At 36.5% G+C, this 19,883-nt stretch overlaps 1 protein-coding gene across 8 annotated transcripts in view; it reads right to left on the bottom strand.

The window, feature by feature from the left end:
* Positions 1-906: 906 nt before the first annotated feature.
* The window catches only part of mark3a (MAP/microtubule affinity-regulating kinase 3a), a 169,959-nt gene continuing 150,982 nt past the window's right edge, over positions 907-19,883 (bottom strand). For 2 of the 8 annotated variants that reach the window (XM_067991744.1, XM_067991751.1), the window contains 4 exons: positions 19,300-19,560; positions 17,445-17,471; positions 5,064-5,108; positions 907-2,454 (listed from right to left, as the gene is read on the bottom strand). In XM_067991744.1, the coding sequence (XP_067847845.1) occupies positions 2,109-2,454; positions 5,064-5,108; positions 17,445-17,471; positions 19,300-19,560 (679 nt within the window). In that variant the 3' untranslated portion in view covers positions 907-2,108. Of the gene's footprint in view, positions 2,455-5,063; positions 5,109-8,898; positions 8,986-17,444; positions 17,472-19,299; positions 19,561-19,883 lie in introns of all 8 variants that reach the window. The other 6 variants (XM_067991749.1, XM_067991755.1, XM_067991750.1 and 3 more) reach the window with 6 other exon arrangements.

The following is a 19,883-nucleotide window of genomic DNA, read 5'->3' on the forward strand; positions in this document are numbered from 1 at the left end:
ACTTGGTGGCTGGTATCACTTAGATTTATGTGGAGACAGCCTCTACCAATACATCGGAAAAATTCAAGTTGGTCTCTGGGAATGGCTTTAAGCAAGGTGATTATGATGGCCAGGGTTCCTGTTGTAAACTATCTTCAATTTGGATCCATTGTTCACATTTGAAATGTTTCTTCTATATATGTCCAGAGAATTTTTTGCACTGGATACAGGTGAAGAGGCTGCAGAAAGACAATGGAGACAGGGTTGTGGCTTTTAGTAATCGAGAAGCTCATTAATATTTTGAAGGCTTACGTTTTAGGTGGTTGCACTCCATTATGCAACTAGAAAAATGTGAAAATCAGGAGTATTGATCCAAATTGTCAGGGAATTGAAGGATTAATGCCAACTAGATGCAATGATTTTCAGCTGAGAGAAAATGAAGGTATTAAAAATTGTATAATCCTTTTCCACAGGAAAATTTCAGAGTAAGCTGAGCCACTTCACTCATAGAATTGAGAAAGAGAACTGAGGAGTATTTTTAGAATTATACTATACAACTAGAAAACAGGTGGCCACACTAAAACTATTTTATAAAGTAGTGTGCTTCTCCCTGTTAGATGTCTAGAAGAGTTTACTTTATGGTGTTTGAAAGACAACAAACAAGGATTTCCAAAATGAGTAGAAAAATTGCAATAAGAAGATTTGAGCTTCTATTTCACCAGTTTGGATTTTGTCATTCCATGTGTGCTGTTCTTTGTTTTAGTTTGTAGTGGGTTAGTCAGCAATAGAACCGTTTTTGTAAAAAGGAAAAATATTAAGGGATAAAATATACATCTAATGCACTGATGTAGAGGTTGGATATTTGTGCACGTATTTACATGCATAGTTTTCAGTGAGTAAATTGATAAGTGACATTGCAGAAATACATTTTAGTTTTTTTTTCCTTTAATGAAGAGATCAGTGAACCTTAAATGCTGACAACTTACATTGATTTTGTAACTCCTGGCTCATTACAGAACATTAAAAAAATGAAAAAACAAACTGTATAACAATATGATGCTGTCCGCAAAACTAAGTTACATTATTTACATTCCAAAGGACAGTGCTGACAGTTTGAGGAAAAAAAACATAAAAACCGCATACTGAAATGAATATTGTCCCATAGTGCCCAACTGTTAAATTACAAACTCAAACATTTTTACTCAGCTAGTATGTGTGGAGGACAGATTGTATTCTGTATTAACAATAATTACAGCTAAATAAAGTACGGCCGAACAAATCTGTTTCCAATCTAAGCTTTACTGTAAAGAAACCAAAACAATAAACATATAATTTTATGCCCTAATTGATTAAGGAACAGTCTTAGATGGTGATATTTTCTACAATAGAGAAATCCTAAGTGTGGTTTAGCATCTGTGATCTACAGTACTTAAATCATTTCCAAATCACAGCACCCCTGGCTTAACACAGGTAATTAATATCATTCACAGGCCTAAATACAGCTGATTTTTTTTTCTTCCATTAGCAGAACTTGCTCTTGTTTTATAATATATTGTTTTACAGAAACTACTAGCCCATAGGTACACACCTCCACTGTCTGAAGGCCATTAAACACAACTGATGAGAAATGAGTTTATTTGTTTCTTACAATTCATTGTCTTTGAAAAGCCAAGCACCTGAATCAGTACTAACAGTGGAAGATATACAGGTTTGAAAGCACATGTCCCCCGTTCAACAGTATTTTAATTGGAAGGGTTTTTTTTTGAAACAGTGTTTTGTTTATACAGGGACCATACTTACATAGGATGGATAATTTCAGTTTGTTTCACAAGTAACTGACTCTAAGCTAATTACAAATGTTTGAAGTAACTGAGATGAAGGGGCAAACTGTTCAGGTAGTAGGATACTGAATGCTGTAGTGCACTTTAAAAAAAAATCTATTCTTTGATCAACTCCCCCCCCACCCCAGCAGCTTGAGAATTTTCATTGTTTTACAATACCATGATCTGAAGTTGCAGAAGTTATTGCGTAAGCATTATCCTATACATTTTTCTTCAATAAATTTCCACCAGTGTTCAGAAAAAAACACTCATGAAACGCTGCTTAAGAAATTATAGCTTAACCATATTTTACAGCCTTAATTCATTGGCAATTTTGGAAGCAATGTTTTTGAAAGCTATGGATGTTCCTGATATTCGCTTAAAACGAACTCCATTAAGTGACAGTCTTGGCAGTTTGCAGACCTCCATCTCCCACTGGACAAGGTTTTCTGCATGCCCATCGCCATGGACACAGAAGAGCAAGAAACGCTCACGTTGTTCATAATCACAATTGTTTGCATCAAGAACCTTTCGGATCTCCCTCATCATGTCACTGGGATCCATGGAGCTGGTCGTTTTCATACTCCAGGTAAATCTGAGTGAACGGGGCTTTGCTTCCTTGATCTCGTCTTTTTGATCCCCAGATACATTGCGACTGTAGAAGATAAAAACATTGGGCAACAAAATGTTAGGACACAGAACTACACTCTACTGCTTCTATTCCTTTTCTCCGTTTTTATGAATACATGTAATCTGTCAACAGACATGTATCAAGATCAGGCTATAACACTGGTGTTTGTTTCTCAAACCCTGCAGTATGACATTCTAATGACTAAGTAGAATGTTCAAAAATACTATATCTCATTTCTTAAGATATGAAAATGCTACAAGAATGAACTCTTCTAAAAAAAAATTAAGTGTTGCTCTATTAATTTAGTCTAATTTACAGCGTTACTTTTAGGTTGCTGCATTTTCACATCAATGCAAAGAGATTTTGGATGCGTATCAATGTCAAAGCAGTATTATAATCCTGGACTCGATGACCTGACTCCCAAGCACACAAAAGCAAGAGGTGTGAGACCACTTCTCGTAGGCAGTTTCACACTGCTTGTGCTCTGCACTGTGAAGTATAACTCCAGTCTGGTGCAATGCCAAATTTAAAAAATGTCTGTTGTACCCCCTGGGAACTTTTTAAACTTAGTATGGAATGTTTTTCTTGGGGGAAAGTGAATGTTGCTGCTTGCATCTCCTAACATTAAAAATGAGCTGCCTAGGGAGTTGAAAAATGTAGAAACACATAGGCTCAGAGCTCTCCCTGGGGGAATGCAATATGTAGCAAGGTGTAACAAACTGTACATTGCAATCTACAGATCCAGTCTCAGTGTGGTACGTGCGGTACAACAGCAGTGTTAAATGCCATTTTCATTTAAAATCTTAGATTTATATATAAAAATATATAGAATGTAGTTTTGCACCAGCTGAACTGTAATATTCAAGGTCGAACAACTTATCTTTTCTACATAATTAAAAAATATTCTCAAAAATATATTCCAACATTTATAAAGAAATCTTAAAAGGAAAAAAGGGGGTTGGATCTGATGCTCAGTTGATTAATCTGCTGTGTCCATAAGGTGGAGCTATGGGGTCAATACTACATATAAAATGCCATCAAACAAAAAGCACATGCAATGCAATCCACAGACAGGTTAGATTTAGTGAAACAGTTGCATTAGTAAGCTTCGAATGCCAGTAATTCCATGGTTATTTAAAAAAATTCAACCTAATAACATCATTTCCAAAACAATTTTTTTGATCAACCAGGCATCTGACACGCACGGAAACCCATAGCCACGTTTAAGAGTCTCCAAACCAACCTATTGTGAAATCCACAAAAGTAGAGCTGTTGTTTGGATTATGCACTCTCTCATTGTAGGGACACACTGTCCTTACCAAGGACCATAGAACGTAGGTACAAGCTGGTATTGACCAAGTGTGTAAAAGTTTAACTAACTAAAATTGTGCACCTTACTTGCACAGATCACTGGTAGGCTTCCTGCTGTTCATCTAGTGGAACTCCATTAGGGCTTTGGTTTGTAGAATTAAATGGAGCCGAGTGTGAAGAGCCCCAGCTTCCTGTGGCAAATCCACCTCTCCAGGTCCCACTGATAAGCCAGGCTAGCTGGTCACTTGTTAATACTGCCATGGAGCAAGGTTGACTTGCCTGGCTCAGGTATTGGTTACTAAGTGTGCCAGAGAGTTTTAATTAGTCTCCAGTCTTCCACTGCCAAGCAAGTCCCCGCTTATATTCCCCTTTACCCTCCAAGAAGGATCATTAGTTGGCGATCAGACAACTCAAAATCATGGGTTTGACTCCTTGGTAGGCAATGCCATTTACCAGACTTACTCAACATCAACTGCTTAATCCGGGTCTTTGTGGTTCCGGTGATGGGATAGGCGCATCATGCACCTTATGTTTACTTTCCAGAACAAATTTAATCTACCTTCCATAAAAGGATTTTAGAATGTATGTAGTGGGAGTGCTTGTTCTCTCTTGATACAACGGTGATCTTATTTATGCACCAGTTTTTAAAAAATGTTGTGGTCATCAGGATGAAGGCTTTTAACATTGGGAAATGAAACACTTTTCTCTATTTGGAAACCTACAGTGTAGGCATCAAGCATTCCCAGGTGTAGCATGGGTTACCTGCAGAGTTCAGTTCCCTTTTCTTTGTTTAAACACTAGTTTTTAACTTCACCCTCAGAAGCTCACACGTTACTGCATACTGTAACATTTACATTTCTCTTTTGTGGGCACATTTGTCCAGTGAATCTTTCCCACTAGGAATTGGGCAAGTTAATTTGAAATAGGAACTAGTGGATGGAAACTACTTTCATCCCATCAACCTAGGGTGGATTCAAATCCAAGTCCTAGATGTTAAAAGCAGAGTCCCCAAATTTTATTTAAATTGCCCTGGATTAACAATGTCAAAGTATTAAAAACCTACAAATAGATTTCATTTTTCTACTAGACCTCAACTTGTGTACAGTTTTAATAGCTTTGGCTTTGATCAAAACCTCTTCTTTATAATTTCAATATTACATATTACTACATACTAAACGACAAATAAAATTTCAACAACTTTATGAAAAAAAAATCAACATTTCCTGAAAATGTGTTTTTCAGGAATCAAGTTACACACATTTTTGACAGGCTAATATTTGGTTGCACTAAGGTACGTTTACTAAATATATATGCATTCTCACCTTGAGCCCTCAAATCTCCCGTTTCTCTCAGGTTCAGTTGGGACCCTCAATGAAAGCAATCCGAAAGCACAATTGAGTAAAGAAACAAGAAAATTCTTAAGCTCGTGTTATTTTAGGCTGTTGCACACTAAGACTACACCAAAGAATCGCATATGCGATGTAGATGGAAAACATGCATTTTCGTATGACTGACAGAAAACTCTATCCACTTAATCACACTTTTAACATGGAACCCTTTGTAAAATCATAATGTCCTTTGCTGGCAAGATTGAGTTGTGATTCTCTACTATAGCAGAGTCCACTTATAATAATAAAAACCTGCTGAACTGCTTGCTACAAACAGTGATATATCGAGATTAGAAGTAAATATGTTTGTGCTTTGCTGGGATGGCGGAAGAAAGTAAACATAAAAGTGTTGAAGGTGTTGGCCTAAATCTCCTCTACTTCAGATGATGAAATACTATGCACTAATCATTAGCAGCAGCAGGGAGAAGCAAGCGTCAGATCCATATATAATTGGTGAGCAATGCTGTAGGAGATCCAGTTTTTAACAACAATAACAATTTGCATTTATATTGCGCCTTTAACATAGAAAACGTAAGCTGAGCTAAAGAAGCACATGCTATGAGGGGTGCCCAAAAAGTTGGAGGAGGAAGGGAAGGTAGAAAGGTGCACAAGTGCAGAGGTCAGAGATTGGAGAATTTTAGGGTGGGGCCGGAGCAGGTTACAGAGATAGGAAGATAGGAGAGATGTAAACCCAAATCTTGAATTTGGGGCATTGGGAGCCAATGTAGGTCAGTGAAAATGGGCGAGGATGATTTGGTGTGAGATAAAACATGGGCAGCAGAGTTTTGGATGAGCTGGTTTGTGGAGGGTGGAGGATGGGAGACCATCCAGGGCTGTATTAGAGTATTTGAGTCTGGAGGTGACAAAGGGTAACCTATTTCAACAGAAATCTTGTCCATTTAGGCTAGTAGAAATCTATGGCATTGTGTTTGAGTACAATTCAGAAGTAATATCTAATTCTACAGCTTCCAAACATATAAACATCACTACAAACAATTATGTTGTAAAATATGAAACTACAAAATAATTAGAAGTTTATTTGAGTTGACCAACAGCAAAGTGCTAGAGAAGATGAAGACAAAACACAGCAAATCCAGCAGTTTTAATCAAAGCTGAAAACTGAATCATTTTACCACTCATTTACTCATGCAAATAGCCAATTACTCAGGAACTAATTTTCTCAAACTTCAAGATAATGCACCATTTTTGCACTACCCATATGGTGCTTCATGCTATCTCTCCTGTTATATTTCCAACATCTCCTCCTATTTTAAATACAATTACAGTGTGAGCACAGATGCAAATGATCAAAACATGCTGGCGCCAAACTCAAAACTATCGAATCTTACTTTGATATTTGGATTTCAGTGGTTATAGATTTTAAAACTAGAAATTAAGCAAAAAATATAATCCACCCAATGCTGCTTAGACAACACCATGGTGTAATCCACAATAACACACATTTGGAATCATGGCAGATTTCTTAATATATATTTTCTAATTTCCAACTGGCACATTCTTAAACGTGATTTGCCATAACAATGAAAAAGTTGCTGTAAGCCTGCCACCTGATCTGCCAGTGTGATTAACTTCAGATAAGGCCATCAAATTCAAGTACAGAATTTCTGTGCGCCAACCTATTAACTCCTATTGTACAGAATTCTCTCCATCCAAGCACAATGCTTAAATAAAAGTCCTGCTTCAAGCATAAAATGTTTCAATTATTCATAATATTAAATACAACCAGTTGCCAAAATCGCTTTTGACATTTTAGAAGTCTAATCATTTTTATCCAATTATATGCTTTGGTTAAGGATCTTTGGTTTTTAACTGATTACACTAAATTTGGAGCGTAATAACATTACAATCTAAACAAAACACTTGTAAGAAAATGAGTTCAAATTTAATCAGGATTAAACTATGCACTACAGTATATAATGTTCAGACATCTAGTGGCCACTAAAGGGTAATATATTATCAAATCAGTGATTAGGCTAATAATTAGATTGCTGGGTGGGGAGAAATTCCTCTTAAAAATTGGAGGATGTCCATTTTTCTCTGAAATTAACAATGCATAGTGAAATTGCACATTTCAAGCCTGTGACACTGAGATTGTGTTAGCAGGTTTACAGAATGAAACAGGGATTCTCCCATTTTTACTTAGAAGAATTACAGGCCCCTGCTCTTTAACACCTCCACTACCGTTACTATCAGTAAGACAACAGACAAATCTTCGCTATGGAAGTAAAGACGGAACATACTGGCATGAAGTTCCAATAATGTGATTTTTAATTAGCCAATTGTGGGATGGAAGTAGGATTGGATAATTTGATTTTAAAGGGACATGGATTAAAACTATGTCGTAAAATTTATGACTTGGAATTTGATTTTCAGATTTAACTCTTAACCCGCTACATGTGCCTTTCCACTGTGCATTCAAATGTATTTTCAGCAGGCTACAGGTTTATCTTAAATGAATACTATTTGTCACTAATCTTTAGCAGGAGGTTCAACTAAATACTGGGTTTCTCTTAAGTAGTTTAACTATGAATTTTAGAATTTTCAACAAAGGACACATTGTAGTGAATGCACATTACAGGCTTATAGATAAAAATGCATTGACTGCAAATAATCCCACAGGCTCAATAAATCTGCAATGCAATTTAACATTAGATTTAGCTGCCAAAACAATTTAAGAGACAAAGAAAACATTCTTACTGTTATCAATTTCAGGGCATCCTATATTCAGTATAATATCTGAAACAATCCCTTCAATGACAGTATTTTTGTGTACTTCATAGTCATTTACTAGTTCACATACATAATTCACTGATAAACACATTGACGTAGCCACTAATACAACACAGGGAAGAAAAGAAATCTGAATCACAATTTAAAGCAAACCTGATACGAGTGATATAGACTGAAATTCCTGTATCTAAATTCACAACAGCTAATTGTTTTATGCACAATATTGCAGCTTAATTTTGTGCTGACAATCTTGAACTCAGTTGATATATTACACTATAATGAAACAAAAATATATTGATTTTTCCTTCCAATGCAAACTATAAAATCAAGGTCAGACTCTCCTCCCACTATGTGCATGTTACAAGTGCAGTATTTTTCATAGAAAAGTACTTTTACAAATAAACCAAATATATGGACTCCTTAAATTAACATTTAAGATTCACTACTTCCAGAAACATTTCCTTAATAATTATGGAAGTCTTTTACAACAAATATTTTATTACTCAATTGCATTGGCATTATATCACAATTATGGCCTAACACATACCTGCCCCTTTTGTTTGCATTCAGGACTGACCAAATAATCTTTAAAATGTGATAAGAAGCAACATGTTGAAACTAAGATGGCTTCTCAGCAGAAAAAGATTTTTGTAATATTTAACACATCCTAAGCTAGTATGTGAGCAAATTAGAATGCCAATTCTTTTAAAACTGGCTTTCAGATGGGAATTTCTTAATTATGTGTTAATTCTGACAGTTATCATAACCTAACACATTAATTTCTTAGTACTGTCCAAAACAATTCTGTATGAATCACAAAGCATCTATCTTGCAATTTTTAAAAGTACTGATCTTTAACTTATTACTGTATTTATATTTATAGATAGTACAAAAGTCCTTCTGATCTCAGATCTGGAAGAGAAGAGGAATTCTAAACATAAAACAGGGTTTGTAAGTGTGTCAGGAAAAAAATTCAGAAATAAATGTCAAGAGGAGGAAAGATTTAGAGGCTGAAGACTTACTAACAGTCTTTGATCCTTGTGGAGGAGTATTTGCGGGCACTGATTTGTTCGAAGTCTGCCGTTTTGATGGGTCAATAGTGACCCTGAGAAGAGGAAAAATGTTGGAGAATTAAACTGTACATATCGATTAATCAGTCTGACAGAAGTCAGCACATTGTGTGCTGATGGTCCCACCTGTTTACCTATAGCTGAAGCAACTTAAAACAAAATTAGAACAAAAACTAAATTAATCCAACTTCCTCATCACTGACCAAAGATGAACTAGGTTCTCACACGACTACTTAACTGCAACCCTTCTCAGTAGTATCAAACTGGTCACATTAACCATATAACTGATTCCGCACGAAACTCAGCACAAATTCTGTAGTAGCATGAAAGGTATTACAAATGTGTGCAATATCTATCAATTGCTGAATGAAAATACAGCCTCTATTTTCACCTTTATAGAAAACCTCAGAATTTTGCAAGTCCTACCATCCCTATGATCGTCATTACTTTCCCACTCTTTGTCTTTCACTGGGAACTCCTACCACCCCTCTACCTCGCTCTCATTTGAAATGGTGGGAAGGCAATCAATTCCACCAAAAACAGATTAACTGGTCATTTATCTTACTGCTGTTTGTGGGACATTGCTGTGTGCAAATTGGCTCCTGCATTTACCTACATAACAACAGTGACTACACTCAAACATAATAACTGTCTGTGAAGCGCTTTGGGATATCTTGAGGACATGAAAGGTGTTATATAAATGCAAGTTCTTTCTATTTTCCTTCCTTGTGGAAAGCACCTTGTGTTTGATCAATTTTTAAAAAAATAGAATTCTCGGGATGTGGGTGTCGCTGGCTAGGACATTTATTGCACATCCTTAACTGCCGAAATGATGGTGGTCAGCCTTCTTAGCGGTTTGATACAATTGAGTGGCTTGCTAGGCCACTTCAAAAGGCAACTACATTGGTGTGGCACTGGATTTAAATATAGACCAGACTGGGTAAGGATGGCAGGTGAAGGACATGAGTGAACCAGTTGGGCTTTTGCGACAATCTGATTGCTTCATGGCTACGTTCACTGATACCAGCTTTTTATTTCCAAATTTTTAAAACTGAATTCAAAATTTCAAACTGCCATGGTGGGATTTGAACACACGATCTCTGGATTATTACTCCTCACCAACAACAGCCTGAACAAGTGTTGGCATTAGTTTTATCACCAGCCATCCTCCGCCTTTTTAATTTTTTTTTGAAGAAACACCACTTAAAAATAATTTTCTTTTGGGATGCTGGTGGCTCCTGGTATTACTATTTAGACTTTGAATTCTGTCAGTGTAAGAAAAATTAATGAAATGATCTACAAAGAGTCTGAAATGCTATTTGTCACTTAAATCTAAAGGTCAGAGAAGCAAGTATCTTGAAAGAGGATATCATCCAGATTTGGAGGCTGAAGGATGGTTCTTAGCCATTAAAAACTGTAGGAACATCTTAGTTTTTTTATGAACATTAAAAATTGCTAAATCTTTTTACTACATACTGTATGTGATATCCTCTTTCAAGATCCTCTATCCAGGATGGGAAAAACCTACCCAAATAGTTGTATAATTGACAGGGTGAAGTATACTTTAAGTAGTTAGTAAAATGAATCACTTTTGTTTGAAGGGGGGGGAACTGGTAAAAGTTTTGCAAACTGCAGATTACAACAATTCGACAGATCCCTATGATTTTTTTGGGGGGTGGGGGGGGGGGGGGAAGAAGGGATAAAAGAATTTTGCGTTCAAAGTGAAGGATGGCAATCCTAGCGAAAGCAAAACTTTTCCTATTTGTGCACTTCCAAGTATAGCGTGACCAGATACAAGGTTGAGCCCTCTCTTCAAAATCTCCCAACAATGTACCTTAACCCTGTTTTCAAAGAAGTACCCTTTACTGCATCAGTTTCAATTTTTCTACTAGGTAGTAAGTAGGTTGAAATTACTAAACTTATTTCACTTAGGATCCTTACATTAAGTAGAGGGAGAGACTTTCAATCTAACAGTCTGGTCTAGATGCTCGAGGTGAAATGATAGTGTAATAACACAATACTTCTTAAATTAATTGTTCTGTCCAATGTAATTACAATAATTTTTAATTTTATTTGCTTTAAAAGAATCAAATCAGGAATCATGAAAACTCACATTTTAAAAACAAAGAATGCAACAGATACAAAAATTACATTATTTTCTTTTAGGAAGTATAATTAACATAAAATTATTGAAAATTTGAAGGTTAGTTAATTGTTTAGAACATTCCAAATATGTGCAGGAAATGGGAATACAAGGACGTCTTTGATGTTTGTGAACTAGAGTTTAGTCATCAGCTATAACGTGCTTTAGATTTTGGTGACATATCTCAGAGAAAGAAAAACTAACACTCAATGTTTATAGCTGTGAAAAATGCTAGTTAGCTTACTTCATCAGATAACTAAGAAAATGCCAGTATTTCCTTTGGTCAGTGATAATGAAATGGTTTGCAGCGACTGAATAGTTTACAAATATCAAATTTTTGAGCAATAAGTCATTCTGGACATTTCTCCCATTAAAATCAAAAGTATTCAGAAATGTATCTCTGACTGGTCTGTAAATCCCTCCTCAAATCTGGATATTTTATACAGTGTTAAAAAAGTGATTAGGTTAGGGGAAGAATGGATGAAAAAGGATATAAATTCAAAGAATTTTTATGAATGTGTACTCAACAAAAAAAAACAAAAGGACAGGGCTAAAAAATAAATATGCTTCAGCACAAGAATTGTTTCAAACCAACTGGCAGAATTCTAACCCTTTTAATCATTCAGAAAACCTAAGCCCCTCATATCACCATTAAAAGCAAAATACAGTCAGAAATTTGCATTTAATTTCCGACTGAATTTATTGGCCCATTCGTATTAGAAATCTGCTTCCTGCGGTGGTTCTCAAGTGCCAGATTCCAATTCCACTGCTGAAGAAACTGCCCTGTTAATATTGCAGAGTGGTTTCTATAGCAGCTGGTTTGACTTACAACTGTGCATGCAAAAGTTTGTATATGTAAAATTGCTTTAAAGTTATTATTTGTAACTATCAGCTATGCTCAATGTTAGCACTCTTGCCTCTGGGTCAAGTTGTGGTTTCTAGCCCTACTCTAGGACTCGGAGCACATAATCTAGGATGATACTTCAGTGCAGCAATGAGGGAGTGCTCCATTGTCAGAAGTAGTGTCTTTCAGATGAGACATTAAATTGAAGCCCTTTCTACCTGTGCAAATGGAGATAAAGAATCATAGTGTTATTCATAGAAGAGGAGGTATGGGGAACGGGTTCTACCCAACATTAATCCCTCAATCAACACCACCAAAACAGACTAACTGATCGTTTGTCTCATTTGTTACTGGGACCTTGCTATGCGCAAATTGGCTATTGTGTTTCCCTACATTACAACAGTGACTTCACTTCAAAAATAATTAATTGATGCACTTCGGGATGTCCTGAGCATGTGAAAGGCATTATATAAATACAAGTTCTTTCCTTCTTATTTCTCTGGTGCTGTAATTTCCCTCAGTGGCTTGGAAAAGGCTTTACAAAATTTCAGTAGCAAAAATACTTTGCTGCCTCAATGGACTACGTGTTTGCTGCCGAGTTTTGGTCAGCTGCTGGTGGCAAAAGTACAAATAAATGGGCCATAACTTTAAAAGTTGTAAAGGAAATAGATGTCCGTCAGATTTTCTAAAATTTTAAAACATTTGATGAAATACAAGAATACGTGGAATGAGAAAGAGCCATCAGTGCCTGTTTCTTGCATACAATGTACAATCCAGGCTATCATTGGCTCTTTCCAACCCATGTAATCTCCTAGGATAACGTTTTACATGCTTTCTTCCTGATCCTTCACATCCTACATTATTCATCCTTGGCATGAGGTTTCCATGGTCCAGTTGTTCAGAAACCATCATGTTTTAGAATATTTAGTCATTTTTAGCTATATTTTTTCTTATGAACTTCAATCCATTTCTAACCAGAAATTTAGTTATCATTTTTTTAAAAAGAGGGTGATCAATGAAACATGAACAGATTTTAAATTCATGTTGTCCAGTTCTGTGTCCAAAGTTCAAATTAAACTGCCTGCATCTGTGTTGTCTATGCCTATAGCTTTCTTTTTTTTTTGAGTATCACTTTAGAAGTTAGAGGGTTCTAAGTTCCTGAATCATCCTTGTCACTCTTTTCTAACCTCTTTCTAACATTTCAATCTCTTTTTCAGGGCAGGGTGCCAAAATTTGCACAAATATTCCAAATGTATCCTCAACAATTATCTATACAAAATCAGAATAACTTATTTTGGTTAAGTTAAATGCCCTGAAGCTGAATCCCATAACTTGATTTGCCTTTTGATAATAGCTTCATTCTGACTGCATACATTCAGTGAATGGTCAATAAATCACACCTAAAATCCATTTTTTTCTTTCCACCTTTGTTCCCACATTTCATGTTCCTTCTTGTACAGTCCACAACTTTATATATAATCATAATTAATTCCACTCTTTAGCTCATCACTCAGGCAATCACCTGACCTCGTAGCTTGGTGTCACTGGCAAATTTCTGAAATATTACAGGTACCAACCTCCCCAACCAGGGAGGAAACCGTGCTGGATCTAGTCCTGGGGAATGAAGTGGGGCAGGTGGAGCATGTTTCAGCAGAGTAGCATTTGGTGAACAGTGATCATAATATCATTAGGTTTAGAATAGTTATGGAAAAGGAAAAGGAACAATCAAATGTGAAAATGCTTAACTGGAGGAGGGCAAATTTCAGTGAGTTAAAAGGGGATCTTGCCCAGGTGGATTGGAATCAAAAATTGATAGGCAAAACAGTAATGGAACAATGGTAGGCCTTCAAGGAGGAGTTGGTTCAGGTACAGAGTAGATAAATCCCTACGAGGGGGAAAGGAAGGGCATCCAAAGCTACAGCTCCCTGGATGACTAAAGATATGGAGATTAAAATGAAACAGAAAAAGGGGGTTTATGACAAATGCAAGGTTAATAACATAGTAGAGAGCCAGGCTGAATACAGAAAGTACAGAGGAAATCTAAAAAAGGGAATAAGTGGGACAAAGAGAGTATTAGAATAGATTAGGGGCTAACATAAAAGGGAACCCAAAAGTCTTTTATAAACATATAAATAGTAAAAGGGTAGTCAAAGGAAGGGTGGGACCGATTAAGGACAAAAAAGATCTTCTTGTGGAGGTGGGGGGTATGGCTGAGGCACTAAATGAATATTTCTCATCCGTCTTCACTAGAGAAGAGGATGCTGCCAATGTAGTAGTAAAGGAGGAGGTCGTAGTGACATTGAATAAGATAAAAATAGATAAAGAGGAGGTACTCAAAAGATTGGCAGTAGTCAAAGTAGAAAAGTCACCCGGTCCAGATGGTATGCATCCTAGGTTACTGAGGGAATTAAAGGTAGAAATTGTGGAGGCTCTGGCCACAATTTTCCAATCCTCCCTAGATATGGGAGTGGTGCCAGAGGACTGTAAATGTTACAACCCTATTCAAAACAGGGGAGAGGGATAAACCCGGCAATTACAGGCCTGTCAATCTAACGCCAGTGGTGGGGAAACTTTGAGACAATAATCCCCGATAAAATTAAGTGGCACTTGGGAAATTATGGGCTAATAAATGAAAGTCAGCAGGATTTGTTAAAGGAAAATCGTGTTTGACTAACTTGATTGAGTTCTTTGATGAAGTAACGGAGAGGTTCGATGAGGGTAGTGTGGTTGATGTTGTGTATATGGACTTTTAAAAGGCATTTGATAAAGTACCACATAATAGACTTGTTAGCAAAATTAAAGCCCATGGATTAAAGGGACAGTGGCAACATGGATACAAAAGTGGCTAGAGAATAGAAAGCGGAGAGTAGTGGTGATCGGTTGTTTTTCAGACTGGAGGGAAGTATACAGCGGTGTTCCCCTGGGGTCAGTATTAGGACCACTGCTCTTTTTGATCTATATTAATGACCTGGACTTGGGTACAGAGGGTATAATTTCAAAGTTTGCAGATAACATGAAACTCGGAAATGTAGTAAACAATGTGGAGTATAGTAACAGGCTTCAGGAGGATATAGACAGACTGGTGAAATAGGCAGATGAAATTTAACGCAGAGAAGTGTGAAGTGATACATTTTGGTAAGAAGAATGAGGAGAGGCAATATAAGCTAAATGGTGCAATTTTAAAGGGGTGCTCATAAATAAATCTTTGAAGAAGGCAGGACAAGTTGAGAAGGCTGCTAAAAAAAGCATCTGGGATCCTGGGCTTTATTAATAGACGCATAGAGTACAAAAGCAAGGAAGTTATGCTAAACCTTTATAAAACACTGGTTAGGCCTCAGCTGGAGTACTGTATTCAATTCTAGGCACCACACTTTAGAAAGGATGTCAAGGCCTTAGAGAGGGTGCAGAAGAGATTTACTAGAATGGTGCCAGGGATGAGGGACTTCAGTTGTGTGGAGAGACTGGAGAAGCTAGTGTTGTTCTCCTTATAACAGAGAAGGTTAAGGGTAAATTTGATAGAGGTGTTCAAAATCATGAATGGTTTTGCCAGAGTAAATAAGGAGAAACCGTTCCTAGTGGCAGAAGGGTCAGTAACCAGAGGACACAGATTTAAGGTGATTGGCAAAAGAGGCAAAGGCAGCATGAGGAAACATTTTTTTACGCATCAAGTTGTACTGATCTGGAATGCACTGCCTGAAAGGGTGGTGAAAGCAGCTTCAATAGTAACTTTCAAAAGGGAATTGGATAAATACTTGAAGGGAAAAAAATTACAGGGCTATGGGGAAAGAGCAGGAGAATGGGACTAATTGGATAGCTCTTTCAAAGAGCTGGCACAGGCACGATGGGCCGAATGGCCTCCTCCTGTGCTGTACCTACTATGATGTTTACAAATACTGTGATTCAGTAGACCCAGAACAGACCGCAGCAGAATTCCACTAATAAATTTCCACACCCGGGATCCAATCCAGAGCCTTTACTGTTCCTCACTTCCTTGTACTTTTTATTGTTAATCCAGTTTACAACTAGTCAATTTACCATTAATTCAATGACCCTTAACTGTCTTATAAATTTCACATTTAGAATGTTACCAAATGCCTTCTGAAAGTCCATGCAATTGATATCCATTGAAATTACCTTCTCTACCAATTCAGTTAACTCCTCAAAGAATTCCAGTACAATTGTGAAGCGTGACCTACTTCACAGTATAACCTTTTTTTTATATATAAAATGATGTATTACAGCTTTTCAGCGATACATATATTCCTTCTGAACAGCATCATCACAGACTAATGTGCTACAGCATATTTAAACCAGTAAACATTACATCATACTTAATAAAATGCAACTCCTTTACAGAGCATCATTTCAATTTCTTGATGCTCCACGTCCTATTTACAGTAAGTCTGCTGCAATGCAGAAATCGTCCCTATTGCAAACTCCTTTTTCCACATAAATTAATCCATTAAATGTAGCCCAGTGAAAGCATATCATCCTTCTGACACAATCAGGACAATGATACCCTGGGGAATGGCAACAATACCAAAGCTGGTTCTCAAGGAAAAGGATATGTATTAGTAACCATTTAAAAAATGTTTCTTCACCAGATAAAATACAAAAATCTGAAGTTACTGTAGTAGTGACGCAGTTTCCAAAAACTACACATATGTTCTAATATGACATGATGTTAGTTGGGACACATGCTGGGACGCTGCAGGTTTTCTAGGCAGCACCTTCTAATTTACTGGAAACATGTTTAAAATTCCAATCTTGGGGGAAAAAAAGAAAATCAGACATTATAAAAAGTTTCACGGGGTTATAAGATGACTGTACATCTTCCCATATTACATTTAGGTATACTCATGAGTTACATGGAATCCTACCCAAAGAACTGCTGCCACAGAAGTAAAAAGCTCCATAACCTGATGTGCAAATCTTTTCCATAAGGTATGGCAAATCATCTCTGTTCTAAAAACCATATTTGGAAGCCAAAATTATGCCATTTGCCACAGAAATCCAAATTTTGCTGCACCACTGGAATCATAAATCACACTTCTTACAGCAGACTTTAGTACTGCAATCACAGAATCTGCTTCCCCAGCCCAACACTTTTTACAAAACAAATGGTATTTCCAAAGTCTATAGTTGTTTTACAGCATTCATCGTTCAACTAAGAAAAAATTAACATACACCCCACTCATGCTTGGTGTATTAGTAGAAAAGCAGAATGATTCCATCAAATCTTCAGTTAATCATCATGAATCTAGTACAACAGCAGGTGGCCTAGCATGCTCAGCAGTAGGTATGTTTAGAGCAACTAGATTACAGCACCCTCCCCATCTTCATTAATGGCCTAATAGTATACAATCTCCCAAATAAGCCAGGGATGTTTTTTATATATATATAAATATATCATATATATAAAAGCAGGAAGTCATTGAATTATCAAGGTTGTGAAACGAAGTTTCTGGTGATATTGCAGATCAAGCCAATTATATTTTAAATCCTACCTTTTGGAAAACCTGAAAGACATGTTTCTAAATTTAAAAAAAAACAAACAATGAGAAGCAAAAAATGTAAACAAAACCCAAACATATGTTATACAAAAAATTGCATGTTTGATGCCTAAATCAAACAGCAGTGGTGAGAAAGATGGCATGATGAGAGGATAGCAACATGTCAATGCACACAAAGCCTAGCTATAACTAAAAATTAGATTCCAGACATGTAGAAATGTATGACTGCCCCAACAGACCAGTCAGGACCAGCTCAATCCAGTTTGCTAAGATGCATTTCTTCAGCCATTTTTCCATAAATAACTCAGATTAAGTTTGTGACACATAATCTGACTGGACAATTATGATAGGTGAAAGATGCAGTGTTTCTTAATTTCAAAATGCCCACCATTTTATAGCTATATGAATTAAATACCAACATACATGGAGTAGACCTATTATCATTACTCACAATATATCTGCCAGCAAGTTCTGCAAGATCATGTGCATCAAATATTGCTTTCTGCAATTGCCATTTTTATAAACATTACCTCAGAAAAGACTAAAAATGTCACTGAGGTAACTCATTCCAACCAAGAAATAATCCAAAAGCCCTTCCGCATACATTGCATTTTTCACCAAATCATTTTATCGTTTGCAATCATTCTATTCTAAATGACATCCCCTGACAGAATAATATCTACTTTTGAGTTTTTCTTTAGTTGGATAATTAAGAATGTTTCAGTGAGATTTGTGAGGAACTTCTCTTCCTTTTCAAACATTATAAACTCATGTCTGCTGATACACAGATAATGGTTTCCCGTCAAGCAAGTCTTGAAAGTCTTATAGTAAAATTTTTTGATGGAAAACTGAGAGTTAGTTAATTATTAGAAATACAGAGCTGCAGTCTAACAAGCAGAAAAGGATTAATACCAATTGAAAAAAATTGAAATTCAAAAGCAGCTAATTTTGAATCTAAATCTGGGCATCTATAAGCCTAAATGGTGTTTGAAAACTAAAAAGCTTATAAATCACACCATGTAGAGCTTGAAAAATATTTTATCCAATCATCCATTCATGTTATTATAGTGTTTAATGTCTGCATCACAGGGACAACTTGGCACTGTGGTAGCACTCCTGCTTCTGACTCAGAAGGTTGTGGGGTTCAAGGCCTAGCTCAGGAACTTGAGCACATAATCTAGGCTGACACTTTGCAGCACTCCCTCAATACTGCACTAATGTTGGAGGTGCCCATCGTTTGGATGAGACTTTGAACCAAAGTCTATTCAAGTGGATGTTAAAGATCCCATAGCATTACCTAAAAAATAGGGGAGTTCTCCCAGTATTCTGGCCAACATTTATCCTCAATCAACACCATCAAAATCAGATTAACTGGTTACCTCTCATCTCATTGTTGTTTGTGGGACATTGCTGCGCACAAATTGGCTGCTGCATTTGCCTACTTAAAATTGGGACTACACTTCAAACATAATTCATTGATACTTTGGAGCACCCTGAGGATATGAAAGGCACTATATATTGCAAGTTCTTTTTTAATGCTAACATTATTATGCAATATATGATTCTATTAAAGTGGCAACGTCAACCAACCAGAATATAAACCTAGCACTTTTAGACAATGCTGCGTTGACACGAGTAACATTCTTATGTACTGCTGTTTAGCAACAGGCTTTGGTTCAAATAGTGACTAAAAGTTCAATCTAAATTTGTCAAGATAAAACACTAAAACACTGGAATGGATGCCTATTAAATACTTTTACAAGCTCTATTAATTAACAATGTCGAAAATAATTTTTTTTCATAATTCACCATCTTGTATCTTTATGCAAAATCTTACAATTTCGCTTACCTTCTCGTGAGTTTTGAGGTCAATTTACTAAAGAGGTTTGTGGAACCCCTACTTCGTGTCTGTGACAGAGGAGTGGCATCATGAGAGAGTGTGGGAGATGCAGGTGGTCCATTGTATGTAGCATTTCGTCGCTCTCTGAGCTGGCCACCATGGAAAGTGCTACGACTTGCAGTTCCTCTGGGGAAACGCATGCGGTCAGGAGTAGTGGCGCTGCTGATACTGTGAGTGGAGGTTACAGGAGTCCTCTGACCTGGAGCAGTGCTACAAGAAAATACGCTTTTTTGAAAAAAAACAGCAATGTACTAATTACAGTGAAAATAATGAAGTAGTGTTTATAACTAGTAAAACTGCAATATTGTTGCAGAACAAATTATTAGGCATTAAAAATAATCTTAATACACTATTAGCTCTCAACAACTCATCAGATGTAAAAAGCTGTCACAAGCTGATGCACATTAGAAAAAGTACCTATTCAAACAAGTTAACAACCCCAAAGCTGTCTACTGCTGAAAATTTGACATGGACAAGATAAAAATACCAGTTGTAACAAAAATGTTAAAAATAACAGTACTGTGTAATTAGAA

The sequence above is a fragment of the Heptranchias perlo genome, chromosome 10 (genome assembly GCF_035084215.1).
Source record: "Heptranchias perlo isolate sHepPer1 chromosome 10, sHepPer1.hap1, whole genome shotgun sequence".
Classification (NCBI taxonomy): domain Eukaryota; kingdom Metazoa; phylum Chordata; class Chondrichthyes; order Hexanchiformes; family Hexanchidae; genus Heptranchias; species Heptranchias perlo.